This window comes from Quercus robur, chromosome 8 (assembly GCF_932294415.1).
Source record: "Quercus robur chromosome 8, dhQueRobu3.1, whole genome shotgun sequence".
Classification (NCBI taxonomy): domain Eukaryota; kingdom Viridiplantae; phylum Streptophyta; class Magnoliopsida; order Fagales; family Fagaceae; genus Quercus; species Quercus robur.
The window spans coordinates 29,598,624-29,619,500 of record NC_065541.1 but is presented as its reverse complement, the minus strand read 5'-3'; the positions used below and the strand labels follow the sequence as shown (position 1 = coordinate 29,619,500).

The 20,877-nt window shown below is 32.6% G+C and overlaps 2 protein-coding genes across 5 annotated transcripts; both read right to left on the bottom strand.

Moving 5' to 3' along the window:
• Window positions 1-132: 132 nt before the first annotated feature.
• Window positions 133-3,486, bottom strand: LOC126695152 (malate dehydrogenase, mitochondrial). The gene is made up of 7 exons (XM_050391805.1): window positions 3,104-3,486; window positions 2,498-2,671; window positions 2,195-2,363; window positions 1,792-1,853; window positions 1,515-1,636; window positions 1,314-1,431; window positions 133-556 (listed from the first exon to the last, which is right to left on the bottom strand). Exons 1-7 carry the CDS (start codon window positions 3,368-3,370, stop codon window positions 416-418), a joined length of 1,053 nt encoding a protein of 350 aa, XP_050247762.1. The 5' UTR covers window positions 3,371-3,486; the 3' UTR covers window positions 133-415.
• Window positions 3,487-6,050: 2,564 nt separating this feature from the next.
• Window positions 6,051-20,558, bottom strand: LOC126695150 (tRNA dimethylallyltransferase 9). 4 transcript variants are annotated; one of them, XM_050391802.1, is made up of 13 exons: window positions 20,199-20,558; window positions 20,044-20,097; window positions 19,920-19,962; window positions 19,657-19,765; window positions 17,912-18,110; window positions 17,209-17,431; window positions 15,514-15,608; window positions 14,669-14,760; window positions 11,365-11,440; window positions 8,839-8,975; window positions 8,598-8,759; window positions 8,413-8,508; window positions 6,051-6,243 (listed from the first exon to the last, which is right to left on the bottom strand). In XM_050391802.1, exons 1-11 carry the CDS (start codon window positions 20,412-20,414, stop codon window positions 8,663-8,665), a joined length of 1,341 nt encoding a protein of 446 aa, XP_050247759.1. In that variant the 5' UTR covers window positions 20,415-20,558; the 3' UTR covers window positions 6,051-6,243; window positions 8,413-8,508; window positions 8,598-8,662. The 4 variants fall into 4 exon arrangements, with proteins under 4 accessions (XP_050247759.1, XP_050247758.1, XP_050247760.1 ...); XM_050391801.1 differs by lacking the exon at window positions 6,051-6,243 and having other exon boundaries at window positions 8,275-8,508; XM_050391803.1 differs by lacking the exons at window positions 6,051-6,243; window positions 8,413-8,508; window positions 8,598-8,759; window positions 8,839-8,975 and adding an exon at window positions 12,238-12,396.
• Between the last annotated feature and the right edge of the window lie 319 nt (window positions 20,559-20,877).

Below are 20,877 nucleotides of genomic sequence, written 5' to 3'. Positions count from 1 at the left end.
TTCCTTTCCATTCCATTATGATCATTCAATTCAATTCCATTCCATTCTCTTAAGAACACCCAAAGAGCCTTAAGGGTAAATGAGATCGTCATTTCTCAAATTCCAAACCAAGAACAGGTGACAATCTACAGATCAAATTAACCCATGCAAATGGCATATCCGTAATCAATAATTATGAGTAAGATGAATAATCATCCCCAACTAATTGTATAAAGTTCACAGCTATCCCTGCCTTAACATGTCACTGGGAATTATTGATGGAATCTTTGCTTTATAAAAAGCCTACCAAAAGAGCAAAGCCGGTGCCACTTGGAGCAACAAATACAACACTAGCAAAGATAACAAAAGCAAAATTTCGCTGACTTTTCTCATGGGAGTGTGGACACACAACGCCAGCCACAAATAATATAGGCATCTAACTCTGGTTGGCAAACTTGATACCCTTCTCAATGGATGACAGGAGTTCGGGTTTCAGGCTTTCCAAGGTTTCTTTTTCATAGTCTGAGAGAGGACCTAGCCCTAGAACCTCCTCCACACCGTTCTTTCCAAGTCTCACCTGCAACAATAGATTTTTGTTTTTTTTATTAAAAAAAGTTCTAGTGCAAATTACCATAAAGCCTTATTTGCACTTGCGCTGTTTCCAATATCAACGGTACAAGATAAGAACTAAAAATAATAAGTACATTAAATGTGTTCCCGTGCATCAGATGGATGTTACTAAGTAAATATCTGACCAGACCCAACAGAACAAGAATGATTCATAACTCAACAGAAAGGTGCAAAACATATATGAAAACAATGAGTCAATGACATTATTCCTCTAATTTTTTACAATTCTGTTAAACAGAAAAATACAACGAGACAAGCCTCGAAATTTACTAGGTAAAAAATAAAGGACAGACTAGCTGCTCAATGCACGCAAAAGTTTAAAATGGCGAGCTTTGTTTGTAACATGAAGCTGTCAAAAAATTGACCCTAGCATTTATAATCAGCAATGCACAGTATTGACCCCAGGACCTTACCTCCACCTAGCAATTGCCAAGTGAAGACAGTGCTAGTTGAGCAAGAGCTCATTGCATCAAGTTACAGATAAAAAGTCCAAAAACTTTTTTTCTTTTTTTCTTTTTTTATTTTACTGATGAGTTACATTTGGGTTTTGACCCCGCAACATCTCTCCATCCATCCATGTAGAGAGTGCCATTTAAACCAAAGCTCATTAGTAATAAAAATTAAAAAGAACTAATGATAAATGTGCATAGAAATAAGCAAAGACCCATAAAAATTAGTATAAAAAATGAGTTCAGGTTAATCACCTTGGATGCAAAGAAAGGAAGCTCAGTGACGTTTGATTGCACATATGAACATTCCACTACGTCTGGAACTCCATTAAGTCCCTTTAGACAAGCATCAGCAAATATGGCTCCAGCATAGCTACAAGAAAAATGGGAAAGTCAGTCCAGAATAACTAAATATCGATAGAAAATACAAATGGATGGGTATCAATCAAGACTTACGCCATTGACAATGTCGCAGATCCCTTTCCGGCCTTTGCTTCCACAACTTCTGTTCCTCCATCTTGAGTTCTCTTGGTAAGAGCCTTGATAACTTCATCTGACAAATTGGCTTTTGGTGTGGCCTATTAAAACAAAGCCTCAAATTAGTAAAGTCTCCATCAACAATAGAGCAGAAAACCAGATTTTACAAGAAAAAAATTATATTATCTAATATCCAATGGAAGAGATAAATTCAATAGAAGAGATCATGAGGGAGATTGAGGGGCAAAGGAAGTACTTGAGAAAATAGAGGGAGAATAGTTATGCCAGCATGGCCACCAATAACTGGGACATTAACCTCTGCAAATAAATACAAAAACTCAGGTCAGCAGAGGAGCTATACACACACACACATACATATAAGTTCCTTACATCTGCAGGAACGTAAAAATTGAAGGATAAAGAGTTCACAACCAAAAATCAACTCTTAAAATATAAAACTCATGTTTCAGACTCAATGAAAATGAGATCCTTAACTCAAAGGAGCCTTAATATAAGCATATTGCCTTGTTGAACTGAGTTTTAATTCTTTAGAAAAAGCAAACAGAAATATGATTGTATATTATTTTTTTAGCAACCAAACAAAGAGTTAAGACAAAAAACAAGAACTAATTTCAAGTAGTAGGCCATTATAGGTATACCTGCAACGTTCACATTTGCTTTTCCAGCATAGAACGTCTTAGCCCTAACCACATCAAGGGTAGTCACACCAAACAATCTCTTCTCATCATACGTTCCTGCTTTCTTGAAAACCTCAGCAGCAATGGGAACCGTTGAGTTCACGGGGTTGCTTATCATATTAACAAGGGCCTGTTCTCACACATCAAATCAACGAAACATTCATTTTGAAAAAAGTAGAAGGGTGGGTTCCCATTTCTAGAAAATACCCAATTCAGTGCAACCAATTTACAAGTGAAAAAATGCATATGCAGAGAGAGACTCACATGAGGGCAGTATTTGGCAATAGCAGTGCAGAGAGATTTGACGATGCCGGCATTGATGTTGAAGAGATCATCACGGGTCATACCGGGCTTTCTGGGGACACCAGCCGGGATTATAACAACATCCGCTCCCTCCAAAGCTTTTCCCAAATGCTCTTCACCCGCATACCCAGACACCTTTTTTTTTTTTTTTTTAATCAAATTCAGTTTAAATGTTAATGTTAAACCCACTTCACACTGACCATATGTTACACAATTCACAATAAAATATTACCAATCCAAAGAAGAAAATATATATATAAATATATATATTCTGAGAGTGAGAGTGAGAAAATCAACAAGTAATCTGTTTTCATTTTGTGTGTCTAGGATCATTATTTTCTTTTACTTTTTCTTCCTTTAAAGAACCAAAAATTAAAAAAAGGAAACCTTTTTTTACCATGAATGAAGAACCAAGTAATTGACTTGAATATGTGTGTGTGAGAGAGAGAGAAAATCTCAGGAACACAGATGTAAAGTTAAATCCAGTTTAGGGCTAAAACTAGTCTGAAAAAATCCGAGATCGGTAGAAAACAAAACCGTAGAAATGAAAGAGAGAGAGAGTGAGACCTCAGATCTGGTGTTGATGTGGCTAACATCGGCGGCAACACCGGGGGTGCCAGCGATATCGTAGAGGGAGAGCTTAGAGACGAGAGGGTTGAGCTTCATGAGCAAAGCGAGAGGCTGGCCGATCCCACCGGCGGCGCCCAAAACGGCGACCTTGCGCTCAGGGACAGAGTCCGATGAGTATGCGCGAGCACACACATAAGTACTGCGACTGCTACTGCTACTTCTGGCTATGGCAGATTGTACGGATCTCACGATGGAAGTCCTCATTTTCCCACACAAACAGATAGAGATAGAGAGTGAGAGAGATGAGAGATGAGACCTTTTTTTTGGTTGGCGAAATGAATGTGTGAGGTTAACTTCAGCGCTACTCTCTCTCGAGGACTCCGTCTGTCAATTCTTTTTATGGAGAGGATTTTGGCCTGTAAATTCCAATTCCCTTCTCTTTTTTTTCTTTTTTTTTTTCTTCTTTATTTACTATAGTATTTAGTAATATGTTGTTTGTAATTTTAAAAAAGACGTGTGAGTAAAAAATATATAAAAATATATATAATATTATTTAAATACTAAAAATTGTTGTTTAAATAATGATAACAAACTGGCCTTGTTTCCTAAATATGAAATAAAATATTTAATTTTTAATATATTACTTCTTTTATATTTTTATAAATCAGCAATACTACAAATAAAATTTTTCTCACACCTAATTCCATAATTTATTTATTTGTATAATTGTAGGTGATTAACAAAAAGTAATAAATTTATGTAAGCAAAAATTGCCTAGTCATAAAATTGGACATGAGATAAATATTTCAATGCATTTGGCCTAACTTATTTATTTTTCGTTTTTGTCTTTTTGTCTCAATTTTTTTTTTCAAATAACCTAACTTTTAATAATAAATTAATTTTTTATTTTTTTGCCATACATTCTATATAAAAAAAAATAGCAAAAAAACAAAAATTATATATTTTTAATTTTTAATAGATAAGATATTGCAAATAGAGTGTTCCCTAATGCAGTGGTAAATTGGTAATTAATCTTTAAAAAAAATAAATCATAGACATTATGGTAAATTAACCTGGCAATGCATGCATCACCTCTTTGGGCTTTTGTTTGACTCGTAGAGAGAACCAACTTATTATATACAAAAACTACATCATTTTTCATGTTTGGATGAAAATGCATGCATCACCTCGTGTATGTTTGGATAGAGCTGAAAAGTGTTTTTAGCTACATTTGGCGTTTTTCAATGGGTCTCGTGCATTGTTCACGAAGTCCGCAAGTACTTTATTCAACAAAAAAAAAACTTTAAAACTGATTTCCACGGTACTATTCATATATTTAAAAATTATTTTGCTACAGTATTTTCAGTTTTCAGTTTTCAGTTTTCTAGTTGCAATTGATGAAATTTTCAATCTCATCAATATTCATTTTCACTTTCTTATATTTTTAAAAGGTGAAATTACAATATCTTAATAATTACTACAGTTGATGTTAATATTAACCATAATTACTTGCTATCAATATTGTTATGGTGTAGCCAAGGGTATTGTAATTCAAATAATTGGCACCTCCCAGTATTTTCAATGGAGATATCCAAAATTAAAATCTCTCATTTCCTCTTGTTAGAATAATTGAATTATTAAAAAAATTACAATAGTGGTAATAGTCATCATGTGGTAATAATGGTTTCAACAATGGTGAGTGACAATAATGATGGTGATGTTTGAGTAGGGGTGTTCATTGATCGAATCAAGTCAGATTTATGCTTAACCTATAGTTAACCCATTTACATTGAGTGGAGGAAAGCTCAGCCCACAATCGACAAATAAGGAGCTACAAATCAAACATAACAAGCTTTTCATGGATGGCGGGCATTTCAGTTGAAACTAGTAGCAGTAGCTATGAAGTAAAAAAGTAACAGAAGAGGCAGGGATTAGTTTGGTTGTGGCAAAGATTTGTTGGATCTCATCCAAATTGATCAAGATCTCACCAAATTTGGTTGGGATCTCACTATATCTCGACAGATCTAAGACTAAGAGAGAGAGAAACAAAGGTTCAAATTGGCCGAGTTTGTTGAATTTTGAAGGAGAGAACTTGCCACTCAACTTGCTATTGTCATATTTTGGGGAGAAAACCGGTCGTTGACCGCCTTAGTCACCAAATCAATCCATTTTTAATTTAAATCTGGTTAGATTTATCGAGTTGCCTAAGTCTATGGACAGTCCTAATGTTGATGATGATAGTGACATAGTGACCATGACAATGGTAGTATTAACAAAGTTAAGAGTATGGTTGATCAATGCAAACTACACTCAACTAAAATTGTTCAACTCAATCCTAATCAATTGTCTACACTAGTTTATTTGCTTAAAGGCAAGACAAAAAGTGATTTTAAGCAAATAAGTAGACTTATTTATGTTTGGGAACAACTTATTTGTACAGTGTTTATCAAAAGACATAGGTTTTGGTAACTTTTTTATGTTAAATGTGTGACAAAACTAAAATAAAGCTTATTTCCATGGTTAGCTTATTTGCTTAAAGATGAGACAAAAAGTGTTTTTAACAAGCATACATTTGGGAAGTAATGCAAAAGCTAGCTTTTTGCTTATTTTCTCTATGGTTTGCTTATTGACTATGTTGTTTGGGAGTCTTACGTGGGTCCCAAAAAAAAAAAAAAAAAAAAAAAGCAATAAGCCAAAAACACAAAAGAAGCAACTAACAACCAACTTATTTTATTTAGCTTTTATCTATAGTATTCTTAGCAAGCAACTAGATAAACACTTAAGCAAATAAGCATACTTATTTGTGTTTAGGAACAGCTTATTTGCATAGTGTTCATCAAAAGATATAGTAATTTTTTTGGTAACTTATATGTTAAATGTATGACAAAAAATTAAAAGATAGATTATTTGCAAAAGAAAAAAAAAAAAAGTGAGACAAAAAGCAAGACGCCAAACACACAGGTTTTCAAAAAGGAAACACAATAAATTCGAATTGTCCGAAATTTTGTATCCTATATGCGAAACAAATAAACCCTTCTTTCACCTTCCATCCAAAAATGTGCTTTTGAGTAATGCCTTCAATTCGATGATCATCATAACGCATATTTGATCAACCACTATACTATGCACCAATTTTCCTGTTAATCAAAAAAATTCAGAGTTTAATTCTTCATAAATATTTAAGGATTGTTTGGTAAGAGGATTTAAATACAATAATTTTTTTTTAGAAACCAAAAAATGGTGAGTCCCACACTTGAATCTATTATTTAGCTAATGTTCTTTAAATATAGTTTTTAGAAAATTATTTCTTATTTTCCTTATTCAAAACAAGATTTTGGAAACAACTAAGAGGATGTTTTCAAGATATAAAAAATATTTTTAATGGTATAATTGAAAAAATTGGACCCAACATATCTGCCCAAACTCTTTTAACTCTTAAATTAATGAACTTATCTTTATTACAAAAAAATTCTCACACTTCAAATTTGAAACAAATCATTACAAATAAATAAAAATTTTAAAAGTACATTAGTTATATTCTCACACTTTAATTTTGAAGCTTGTCATTATCCAAAAAAAATTAATAATCTACACGTTACTTTTTATAATAATAATAATATATATATATATATATATATATTAAATGTCAAAGTAGAAATGTTCTTTCCAAACATTTTTTTCCCAGTATTTTGAAAATTGTTCTTAAAAATGGGAGTCAAACACAAATAATGTAAATACTATTTTCATATTGTTTTAAAAACAAGAACAAAAATTCTCATACCAAACATGTCTTTAACTTTTACAAGTTCTCCTACCAAAAAAGATATATATTTAAAAAAAATCTTACACCTTAGTGTGTGTAGTGCACACACACACTAGCCTCTCGGAGGCTCTTCTATTTTTTTTTTCAACAGGTAAAATAATCACATATATGCAAAATAAACACAAATGATTGTGGAAAATTGTGAGTATAATATGTACATGATAACTAATAAATAGTTTGTCTTTTTTTTTTTTACTTTTTTTTACACTGGACAAGTAAGTAGGTAAGAAATGTGAGTTAGTGGGATTTTAAAATGAAACACAATTTTACATTTTTATTTTGTATTTATCCTAGTAAGTGAATAGGATAAATCTCTTCTCTTTTTTAGAAACCGGTGAGATATAGCTAATTTAGAGATAATGTATGCTACAATAATTTTTAGGAAAAAGAAAACCTGTAATCATGTAAATAGTGCATGGAAGGCAATGAAACGTGAGCTTTTTTTTTTTTTTTTTTTTTTTTTTTTTTTTTTTTTTTTTTTTTTTTTAATGAATGAAATAGATAACTATTTAGAAAAGAAAAAAAAAAATTTGCAACCGATTAAAAAAAATTAAAATTGTAAACGTGCAATCCAAAGAGGGAATCCTCTTTATATAAATATAAATATATATATATATATATATATATATATTCCTGATATATCAAGTTTATTAGTTGATGTAAGGCCTCTTCATCCTTATATTAGGCTAAAGGTTTGACAGAATTATTGATATTTTCAAATGGCTTCTATTTTGCTTTAGAAATAATAATGTATAAAATATTATACATATAGAAGCCATTAGAAGAAGAAGAAGAAGAGGCCAATTTGAAGATAGAGAGAATGATGAAGCCATTAGAAAGAAATATGCATTGAGGGAACTGGGAAGATAGAGAGAAATATGAATTGAGAGAATGATAAAAGAAGAAGAAGAAGAGGCCAATTTGAAGATAGAGAGAATGATGAAGCCATTAGAAAGAAATATGAATTGAGGGAACTGGGAAGATAGAGAGGAATATGAATTGAGAGAATGATAAAAGAAGAAGAAGAAGAGGCCAATTTGAAGATAGAGAGAATGATGAAGCCATTAGAAAGAAATATGAATTGAGGGAACTGGGAAGATAGAGAGAAATATGAATTGAGAGAATGATAAAAGAAGAAGAAGAAGAAGAAGAAGAAGAAGGAGAAGAAAGAAAAAGACGAAAAAGAATGGGAAAAATAAAGGGAAAGCGTCAGCATGTGTGTTAAAGTTGGTGGGCCATATGGTTGGTGTGAAATAATAATAATAAAAATGTGAGAAAAATATTGTTTAAATAAAAGAGTGTATAAAATAGACAAATTGATGTGGGCATTTTGTAAAAATAGATATGTAAAATAAAAAAGTATGTTTTTTTTTTTTCGCAAAATATACAAAAATTTTACATCCACTTATGAGATGCTCTTACATACTTCAATTTAAGCAGAAAATGAATGTGGCAGTAGACTATATTGATTACAAATACATACACTGATCTCATTATCAAAATCCTCCTTTATGAAACAAACTCAATTTGGCTTCCAAAAAAGATGAATGCTTCCTATATATTTCTCTTTTTTGAGTCTCTGCAAAAAAGATGAATGCTCAAAGGTCTTGATCAAATTGGACAAGGATAGAAATATGCTATAATAAGGCAAGGGCCTTGAAAACTTACCTCTGAAAGGGGGAAAATTGTTTCATTTTGGATTCTGTAAGGTCATTCTCATAATGAATTTAGATTCAGGTGAACGAAAAAATAGCTTCATTGCTTGATGACCCTTGGGTTCTGCTCATCCAGTCCAAAATATCTGAACAATCATGACGGCTGACAAAATGCCTTCACATTTAAAGAGAGCCTTTTAGACCTTTGCAATAAACAACCCAACAACTTTATAACAAATATAACTATTTTATACCTATTTTTGGTGCGGTAACCCTTAAGTTTGGAAGCTTCTCGGTGGCTTGTATCTTTCTTCATTCTTAGTGATTCAGGCACCACCAAAACTCCACTTTCATCATGGTATGAATCATAAATGAAGTTCAGCACCTGTTCCTGCAAAATTGTCCCTGATTTTAAGCAACAGAATTTAAGGGCCTGATATGATTCAATAATTTTTCTTTTGGTGCCAATACAACAAGCTCACATAAATCAGTATCTAAGAAACTTATGTTGCATAAAGCTAAATGGTCTCACAACTGTAATTGCAGTAACTAAGACGACTTAATTTGTAAGCAGAAAAAGTCAACCCACAAAATGTTATCATTTCGCAAATCCTATCCAAGACCAGATAAAAATGAAACCTTTTAGCCAAACCAATTTGAAGGCATCTCCCCCAAGATAGAAAAGTTTGTTGTCAAACCTGAATAATCAAAATGAGGGCTCTTTGGATTGTTATTGGTCTTTCAATGTAAAATATATCGTAGGGGAAAAAAATAAGGAATTCAAATGATCGATTGGAAAAACCCATAGCATGCTTTCGGAGAGTCACTGTCACCTCTAAAAGATGACAAGCTGTACACCAGCTAAAGAGCTAAAAAAAGGTTGCCGGACTAGCAAATCCATTTGCTGCAAGTCCACCAAAGATCAATAAATTTGACAGTCACATGTTCCTTGCATCTTGACAAATTCCAGATTTCAGTGTTAAATATATTCACGTTTACATGTACACTATCAGCCTGTTGCATGAAAACAGCATTAATAGTAATAATAATAATAACATTAATTATTAGAAGTAATACATTATACATAGTAAGCCTTTGAGCATGGTAGGAAGAATATCTCTATAGGATCTGTATGGAGAAGAAACATGCTTCAAAGTTCAAACTCACAATAGAAAAAATTCATGCGTGCAGAAAATAGGAATATGAGCAATACAAGAATAACAAAAATAACCATCATTTACAATCACATGAGAATAGGTATATGAAAATAGCAAGGGAAAAAGATCCAATATATGCTATGATTAGAAAGATTTCAAATCATATTGTGGGCACTCTTTCACACAATCTCTACATTCTACTGAAGCATCTCAAATCTGATGGAGTCCCTTTGGTAGAATTTGGCAATTTCCCATTATGCATATTTTGAAGTAATACTTTCAATTCAAATAATTTGGGGGATAAAATTATTGTCTAACTTAAAATCCTCTCCTGATTATAAAGAATCTCAAGGCAAAAAATAAAAAGTGTAACATTGTCACAACAAATCTGAAAAAATATAAGATAAAAAGTGAAAAGTGCAAATACATTGTTAATATTCAAATATAAATTCCTCAATGCTTATAAATAGATATTAGAGTTATAATACATGAAAGGTGAATAAGAGATGGCAAATTGATATTCCATAAAGTTAACCCACTGTATATTATTAATATTAATAGATGTGCGCAAATACCTCATGGATTCACTGTTCCATTCCTGATAAGATTTAACTCTGACTTATGAACTTATATTAGATAAGAACATTTAATTGGTCATGATGTATAAAAAATTTACAATATAAAGAAATATACCTAAGGAAACCACAAATTATCCCCATTCCATGTGCATTAGCAAGCACACCACAGTAAGTGGGAAAGGAAAGGTGTGGCCCTTCCATATTTTGTTTCATTAAGAATCCATACTTCATTGTTAAGAACTGTACCTAAATTTTGGATCTTGATAACATACAACTAGGAAGTATGTATACTTCAACATTGCTGCCATACCAGTCATATGATACCGATCGTATATAAACTACAAGGGGATATGGTTGGAATGTTGGATACATACTGGATATGTATCCAAAATTGTTTATAAAACAATAATTTATCTTTAAAAGATATGGTGGGATAGGGCTCAAATACAGTGGGAATGGGTACACAGCATAAGCATGGTTAAGATTGAGCTAAATATCTGGTCTAGAGTAATAGAAAATAAAAAACCTTTCAAATTCCAAATTCATGTGTATGCCAACATAGATTGAGCATCATATATTCCTTCCGGTGGATTTTGAACACACAACCCTCCCATTGCCTAACTCATATGAGGGAAGGACATGCATCATGTATTTTTTTTGTAAGTTTTACTTCAAAATTAGTTTCATTATTTATACCAACTTTATGCCTTCGGTGTTTGTTATTATCTTTCAAACGAAGAGATTAACAATATATACAGTTTCAGTTTTACATAGCATACAACACTTGTACAATTATTTCCACATGGATGAGAAATATGCCCCTTCAAGACCAATTCTACTTGTAAATGCAGAAAGGAATACATTCATCCCAAACTACACCAATACCCATGTTGAATTCTGTACACATATAAATGCACTGCAAAAGCCTTGTACAAGTGACATCCAAATGAGCTAATGCACTTGAAGATGAGGAGAAAAGAGGAAGAAAAAAAAATGTAGTTGTCAAGAAAGATTTAGTAACTAGTAAAGAATGGAAATGACATACCAGGGGCTTAGAAGCATCAAGCCAATGATATATATGCTCATTACGAAACCATGTCAATTGCCTTTTTGCAAAATTTCTGCACCAATAAATTTAAAATTTCTGGATTAATATATAATGAATAAGAGCATCAAACTCATAATTGGTACAAGGAGTACTCAAGCATGAAATGCATAATCAAGCTTTGTCCTAAAACATAATGCACAGCTAACTGGATATGTGATCCATGCTCCATTAGACAGGGTAATAAAGCCTAAGCTACCACCATCAAGCCTTTTTTCTTTTATTTTTAATTTTTTATTATTATTATAAAGTTGCACAAGTAACTCCACGTGTGTTGTATATTTTTCTTATACCCAAGTCCAAAAAAAATTGGGAGGGTTACTATTGGTTGACAGCCAATGTAAAATTTGGTCACTTTATTATGAATAGATCTTGTGTAGATACAACTTGGGGTGTTTTCTACTAGCGATTCACAACATCGGACCCTGGAAAAAAATGGAAAGTGGGTAAGGGTAGCTAAGGTGTTCCCTATAAGCGACGCACTGCATCAGCACCCGCGTGTAGTGAGAAATGAACAATGATTCACCCCATTTTGATGGATGGGTGTGGATAAAGAAATTAGTCTAAGATAATAGGATTTATAGAAATATAGGGTCATTAACAGAGAAACTAATGAAATTAGTAGATATAATGATTAGGAAAAAGATAAACATAGTGTGCCCAAAGGAACTAAATGGATTATGGGTAGGTGAAAAATCTAGAGAAATTGAACATACAAGATATAAATCGAAGTCGAAGAATATAGAAAAAGGATAAAAAATAGAAATGGGGTAGAAAAACAGGTTGCTTCACCAAAGGTAATCATACACTGACCAGCAGATACTCCCATGCAAATATGAGAGGCACAATTGTATGCATTTCAAGGTGTCGCCTTGTAAATATTCCCGAGTAAGAAAGTAGAACCTCACCCTGGATCCCTACGAGCACAGGATTTTGAAATCAGCTAAACCCACCCTCTGCCCTACTTTCAACCTGTTTCCAGCGTTTCCGATTGGTTGAGAAAAAAAATTACAGTTGATTACAAGACTTTCTGATAGAGTATAGTTTGCAGTAGAGAGGGAAGTCCTAGTTGAAACTTCAAACAAAAGAAAAGCACATTCAAGAAATCCTAGGTTGAAAGCCATTTCTCGATAGTTTAGTGAGCCCCTTGTACCTTAATCAGAGAGCTTCTTTCTTTGATTTTCAGCAAGCATTTTTGGAAAGTAACAATTCTATTCAGTTTAGTTTTGGAAAGCATGTAGGCCGCAAATTAGTGCATTCTACACTGCCAGAGGCCTAAAATCAAAGGCAGGTTGAGTTTAAAAGGATAGAGGAAAGAATTTTGTTAATAATACTTGTTCTGGGAGACAAGAGAGTTAACATAATTAACACAGACACTACTTAAAGGGTTGGAAGAATCCATTAAGAAAAGAATTTGGGGAGGTTACCAAATGAGGAAACAATTTTTAAGTGGAGGAAACCTTAATGGTCATGTCAAAAAGATAATGGGAGATTTGAAAGAATTCATGAAGGCCATGGGTAAGGAGTAAAGAATGAGTCCAAATACGCTATTTTAGTCTTTGGGGGGAGAGTGATTGAATATAGGTTAAGACACAAAACAACATAATTGAATAATCAATTTGATTTTATATTAGGAGAGTACCACAAAAGAAAATTTTCTTATTTAGACTTCTAATGGAGAAATATAGGAAAGTAATAAAGATCTCCATATGATTTTTACGGGACATAGAAAAAACGAATGATAGAGTACCTAGAATGGCTACGTAATGGGTTTTAGAAAAGAATATAGTTCCTCTAAAGTATATTATAGTAATAGAGGAATGTATGATCGAGTTGTAACCAGTGTGAGAACAAGTACAGGCATCACAAGTGAGTTTCCTATCACAATAACTTGCATCAAGGGTCAAATTTATGTCCATGTCTCTTTCCACTAGTTATCGATGAACTTGATTGCTTTCATAAACTTCTAGAATAAGGGTTCTTCATTAGTGTTGATCCTACTTAAGTGGGGTCCTCCATCCTCAAAGGGTAGGATGCATACACTCCTACCCTTCAACATTGATACAGGGAGCACAATCAAAATTATTTCAGAATTTCTTCTAATTTTGAACTAGAATTCTTGTAAAGATGCCAAAAATTTGGTGACTCAATTGAAATAATTGATCATTAGATCTTTGTTCGACCAGTCTCATGTATAGGATCTTACCAATAGTAATTCCATTGTTATTTCAAAAATTCGCTATACTTTTGTATTTGATAACTAATTCTTTGTAATTCTTTAGGCTTCTTTGTGTTCAATATATATGTACGTGAAGTATTCTTTTTTCAATAATAACAACAACAACAATAATAATAATAATAAAAACAAAAAAAAACAAAATTTCTTTTTCAATTTTTTTATATTAAGGAACTTGGCCAATTTCTTTTTCAATTTTGAATTTGGCTTTGATGTTGTAGAGGAATATGAGTGTGCATTAATGTATGAAACCCCTTAATTCCATTAAAATGAGGCTTTGGAATAGTTTCTAACAGTGCAATTTGAATAAAAATTTTGATTAGAAATGTTTCTGTAATTGTGGTTGTGATTCCAAGCACCTTAAGGTGGTGAAGTATAAGGTTTTCAGGCAAATTCTAGATGGTGGCGATTCCAAGCACCTTTAAGTGGAGAAACGTAAGGTTTTCAAGAAAAATTTAGATGGTGAAGCCTAGAATTAAATTAAGGTGCAATTACATCCCACAAAATCCTCAACAACAAGAAAGCCAAATTCAGAATTAAAAAATGAAATTTGGAAGAAAATCTTAAAATAATTAATTTTGAAATAATAAACCAATTCAAAATTTAAAAATGAAATTTGGAAGACATTCTAAAATAATAAATTATGAAATAATAATAAGTAATGAAATAATTTTAGTTACGCTCCCTGCATCAAACATATTGCATAATGGCCACTCTCTGGACTCAAATCCCCACACTTGCAATTGGTAGCCCTAGACATTTACCATTGCTCCAGAAAATGGCCCCAATAAATGTCTAGACTACCGAAAAGAAAATATCCCTAGTGATACTCTTTCTAATCCATTAATTTGAAGCCTTTTTCTTTTTCTTTTTTTCTTTTTTAAACAATAATCCACTACCAAAAATTAAAATTGGTGTTGCTCAAATACATAGCAAAAACATCTATGGATTCACAGGACTCTAATATATTAATCATATAAATAATACTAGCTGACAGAAATGCATTACCTAGATGCTTTCTGAAATTCAGATAAGAAAGTGAAAAATTCTCTGGGAGAACTACCTCCTAGCTCCCTACAGTGTAATAAATACTCCATAGCCTGAAATTAGTAAATCACACAAACCAAATGAACCTTTCATTAACTGTCCAGAACAGAATAAACCATTTAAACAAAAACAAGCATCAGTTGAAAAAAAAAAATTTATGGCTAAGTCAAGGACAAAGAAGGCAAGATAACGTCATGTAAAAATCAAATGTTTAATATTACCACAATTTTATCTAAATGAATAAAAGATTGCATAACATTTAAGTCCACAACATGAATCAGAATAGTAAAAAAGAAGTCACAGGTTTCTTTTGATCAGTTAAAAAGAAGTCATAGTTGGCATGTTAGAAGATGTAACAACATTCAATTCAAACTAAATAAAGAGGAAACAACTTTCTAAAGGTTGGACTTAAAAATAATAATAATAATTTTGATGAATTAAAATTTCAGAAAATAAAGTGTTCTTTTTTTTTTCCCAAAAGAAAAAAAAAAAAAAAAAAAAAAAAAAAAAAAAAAGAAAAAAAAAAAAAAAGGTAAGTAGAGCTATAAGAAAGTCATGGATACCAGGAGATACACAAAAAAAAAAAAAAAAAAAAAAAAGACTTAGCCAAAACATTTGAAGATTTTTTTTTATGCAACCATTTGAAAATAATTTATTATAATGCAAAAAGCCTAATGGTCAAGTGATGGGCCTTCCTTCGTGATGATCCAATTTCAAGATTAAAAAATTGAATAGGACAAGCAATTCTGCTTGCAGATTAAAATAATAATAATCAGAAAGAACAGAAGAAAATATTAAGGGTGTACTTGTCTATAACCGATTGCTCGAGTTGCAGAATTTGAATTGGGTAGAAGACCAGTATCAAGAAGCCATTTAGCCTCAGACAAAATCCCATCACCTCCTACAGGCAAAAATCAACCATTCCAAATGAACACAACCAAAGAGTTGAACAATAATTTAAATGCTGTAGTGGGTATCAAATAATTTCCTTGCATCTACTTTAACTCTTTCATAAAAACATATCCCAAAATATAGATTATCGTCTACTAAATTTTTTTTATTAGTGGATTTTATCATCTACTGATACAATTCTGATTTGCAGTCCTTCAAGAGTAAAGAATTATAACCAGGTAGAAGATTGTGTGAACTAGATGATAAATAAACAATGGAGCAGAAGGGTATTTAAGTCTCTATAAATGCCACCTTTAACCAAACCAACAAAATATGCACTATGCAGAGAAAAATGCTTGCAATACTCATCAATTTTGTATAACATGTCAACTTCCACTCAAGATACATACAAAATACAAAGCCCTAAATCTAAAAGTAGACCGACTAATTGTCAACTAAAATTAACATCAAAATGATCGTAAGTTTTTCTCTTATTTTCTTTTTGTTTCAATAACTACTTGTTCATTTTTTCTCCTTTTGGGGGAGAAAATATAGACCCGCTAACCTGCTTAAGAAATTAAATAATTTCTTGACCTAGATCCCATAGTCCACACCACTTGCCAAAAATGCTGAACTGTGAAATTGGCTCTAATTATGTCATTGTAAATGTGGTGTATACAGATCAATTAGATGGGACAGGGTTAGCAACCAATAATTTGTTCTTAAAGAGTTATTAACATGAAGACGCATTAAAAGATACTGGATTTTAAGTTAAGAAATAAAATAACACAATATATTTTATCCAGTTAAAGCCCATCAAAGAGTTGATGATGAATCTATTAAAACCAGCTCATGTATGGTGCTGCCTAATTGCACAAGAAGCAAGTTTGAAGAAATTGAGAGTAAATTGTATACTTTGTTTCTTTTGCATTGATTAGCAGTACATGATAGCAATTTGAGCTATTTATGATGCAATCAACCATTCATGTAGAAATTCATGCTTAGGCATTAGGCCAACCTCAAGAAACACTCAGTGCTCAACATGACCAGCCATTTTTCTTTTTTTGAACTGGACAGGCATGATAACAAGGTGCCAACACACACACACACACACACATAATTATTTTATTTTAAAAAGGGTGAAAGGGGATGTCCTGATTATCAGCCAAGTGAGAAGATGCGTTGGTTGGCCAGGGGCCTTGTAATTTTCAAGGAAGAAACAGGGATGATGGGAAAGATATTATTCCGAAAGTCATTATGGATTTCAAGCATGGTGAAACAAACTAACACATTGCTAGTAGATTCAATATTATGAGCAGTATAGATCCTTATAGGTAAAAGGTAGCACATCTCTCTATATGATTGCATAAACACTAATATATATTTTTTTTTGATAAGTAATGATTGCATAAACACTAATATTAAAAAGTGTAAAAGCCTCTGTGATTGTGTGAGATCACAATATAGATATAACATAGTAACCTTTTTAACACAAATAGAATGGTAAATGACAATTGAAATGTAGATGGCTGTGCGTGCACCTCAAAGAATTTAAGATTTTCAAGTGGCAGAAAACAAAAAACATAGTGATGTTTAGTAGCAAGATCTACCTGAAAGCATATCTTCACACCGGTAGTCAATTAGTCTATAGAGATCAAGTCTTTGGCTAGAGAGGAAAAAACAATTAAAGTCATAATCCAAATCCTTTGATTTATTTTCCTCCAGTGCATCAGTAGAATAGTTGACACCATGAGAGCTATCTGTTACGTTACTACATTGTTCCTTGAAAGAATCATATGGTACTCGAAAAGCAGATGGAGGTGACCCACTAGACTGCCATTCCAAAGGAAATATTAATAAACAGTGAACATATATAGTTATTAATATGTCCCATAGTATTTTATCAAATCCACAAAAAACCATCTAAGTGTGCGTTTGGCAAAAATTATTTTTGCAAACTCATTTTACTATTCAACTTATTTTTGCTACTATTTATGGGTCTCACTGCACTTTTTGGTACTATTTATGGATCCTATTGTACTATTTCAACTAAATTTTACCTTTATCTACAGTACTTTCAGCAAAAAGTTTTCAGTTTCAGCAAAATAAACGGATTCCAAACGGACCTTAAATATATAGAAGGGCATCAATGTATAATTAGATTATTCCAAGATTGGGAATCCACACATCTGTAGCTTTTGCAGCAAATTAACATTTTATTTTTCATAAATGACCGTTTTGTAGCTCTTTGTTTTAGTTTGAGAGAGAGAGTCCAATATTCACAAATAAAACAAGAAAACATCAAAAACCAACCTTTATAATCTCAAGGCTACGCCGTAACCGATACCAATCATTGGCAGCTAAAAGTTGGGCCTTTGGATCACCTGCCTTGACCACCAACTGCACAGCAGCATCCCAGTCTTCATTTCTCTGTAAATCTGCTAACTCTGAGTATACCTCGGAGGCAATCTCAGGAGATGCTTTTGGAACGTCTGGCTTTCCATAAATGAACCTTATATTTTAAACAAAACAAATGGCATTTATGTGCCATAAAAGTTGGTGTACAATAATGCAAAGATATATGAATGCAGCATCATGAAATGTTTATGACATAAGTACACATTCAAAATTATCTGCCCCATATACATCAGCATCATTTCTTATGACTTCCATAGGGGTGTACTATTAATATAATTAATAAAGCTCCAAAATTTCAGATGGTGTCATGGTGCAGCCATTACCTACAACTTCTATGGTTTTTTTTTTTTTTTTTTTTGGGGGGGGGGAGGATACCTACAGCTTCTAAAACTAAAACTAACATTAACTTTAGCTGCTAACCATGGGGTGTTAACATTTATGCAACCTAGTGAAAGTCCTTCACATATATACTATGCCATTTTTTTGCAGCATTTAGCTGCAGGTTCTTGTAGATAGTAAATTTTCCAGTTGATTAACAAAGTAAATATGCATAATATGTTTGTAGCACACAAGTATGAGACATTTCAGAGCATATCTGCAATTCTTTCTGGGGCCTAAAGCATATGACTCATTTAAAAAAGGTAACATCCAACCTCCAACTTTCTCTCTTTCTTCTCAATGCCTTCCCCTTTCCTTGTGAAGAGTAAAAATTTCTTCACAGAGCATTTATTGATGATGCACCCTATGTGGTTGTAATAGCAACAACAGAAGACATAACAAAGTTAAATGACCTTTACCAATCAGAATTTAGATATTTGTATTTCTCATCCGTTAATAGATTATAGAAAATTTTATATTTGGCATAAATTATATAAAGTAAGTATAATGCTTTGCCAATTATCTTGCTACTTCAAGGCTGTGACAACCACACACTTTTCTAACGAAGAAGATTTTTAAGTATATATTTTTCTTATTGATTACAAGAGCTTGTAGTTCAACTAGCACCTCTTGGTTTTTCCAATGGAAACATCTAAGGTTTAAGTCCCCCCTCCCCCACTGTAAGCATTGAATTATCAAAAAAAAAAGAAATTCTTATTGATAAATCAAATGTGTAGCCAGTGGGTCTTGAAGCCACAACCTCACCTTCCATCTAATTCTTATGGAGAAGGTACCATATAAGCTACAGCTCATTGGTGATTTTTTAATTACAAATTACTTTATCAACTAGGGTTTTGATAACAAGAATTTATTTTCTTCCTTTTTACTAAAAGTCTACCTTGGAGAGCTAAAGGCTGTGTTGTTACAAATAAAGCTAATGCGCTGAACTTGGGTACAAGTAAGTCAAGTTGGGCAGTTTGATTTTTGTTTCACCTTTTAATCATGAGTTTTCAAGCTATTATTTGGCATAAAGTTTCTCCACCTCCCCCAAAACTTGTGTTTCTAAATCATGCTGTATTTAGCAGGCGTCTAAGCCATGGGTGGTTTGCAGGACACAAAAGACAGGACAAATACTTGATTTTTTGTTGTTGTTGTTGTGTGTGTGTGTGTGTGTGTGTATTGATTTAAGGTTTCAAATAAAACAGAAGAAATATTTTGTTTGAAGGGTCATCCATATAAAAGGAATAATGGGGGGAACATACCATCGCAAGTACAATCCAGTCCCACCAACAACTATGGGAACACGACCAGTGTCGAGAATATTTCTTGTAGCCTGCCTTGCATCCTCAAAAAATTGCCCAACGGAATACTCTGAAGGAATATTATAGCAGATTTTAAATTGGAAGAAAAGAAATGTTGAAAGACCATCAACATTATTATTATTATTTAGTAGTAGCCATAGGAATATTACATGCTATGAACATTATTATTATTATTATATAAGTGAGAACAGGCGGGAACATACCTTCGGATGGGTGCAATATGTCAACCAGATGATGCGGTACCTCCTTAAAAGAGAGAATACAATTGTCAAGAAAGAGGAGAACATAAAGCTTATTCTATAGAGTAAGCAAACACAAATTGGTTACCTTTCTCTCACTGGGAGAAGGCTTGGCGGATCCAACATCAAGACCACGGTATACCTGTACTAGTACTAGTCTAGTAATCAATAATCATTATCATATATTGTAAAAATACAATCCCTAACTAACTAACTAACTAACTAAATAACTAAAATCAAAACCTGGACAGAGTCGGCGCTGATGATTTCACCATTGAGCCGCTTTGCCAGCTCGAGTGCCAGGCGGCTCTTTCCGGCGCCGGTGGGCCCGGATATCACTATCACCTTCTCTTTCTTCTTCTTGTTCACCGCACAGGCGGTGGAGAACACGCGCCGGCGAAAGAGGTGCAGGTGTATGGGCTTGTCAGGAAGGCAACACGTGCGGAGCCCACTCAGCATTCTCTCTCTCTCTGTCTCTGTGTGTAAACTACACTTTCTTTTCTTTCTAATTAGGAAGAGGTTTCCAGGATTTAGAATTCAGATATTGCTGAACGCCCACTGTTTAACAGTTTAAGCTCTTGCTCTTGTTCTTGGACTTTTGGCTGAACCAATTTTATGTTTTTTTTTTTATTATTATTATTATATATTATACCACATTTAAAAAAAAATTTATGTTTTTTTTTAATTAAATTTTTTTAACTTTTCTTTGAGAATTAAAATAAACAAGGTTTTTTTTTTTTTTTTTTTTTAAGTCTTGTTGCCAATCCTCCGGTAATAATAAAATAAAATGAATTTTGATCACAATTACCTAGAATTTCTCCAATTACCTCCCCTAAATAAATAAAATTTGCTTTCTCAATCTTGTTTTCCCTATTTTATTAATATGCTATCAGCCTCATATTTCAACCCCAAAAAAAAAATT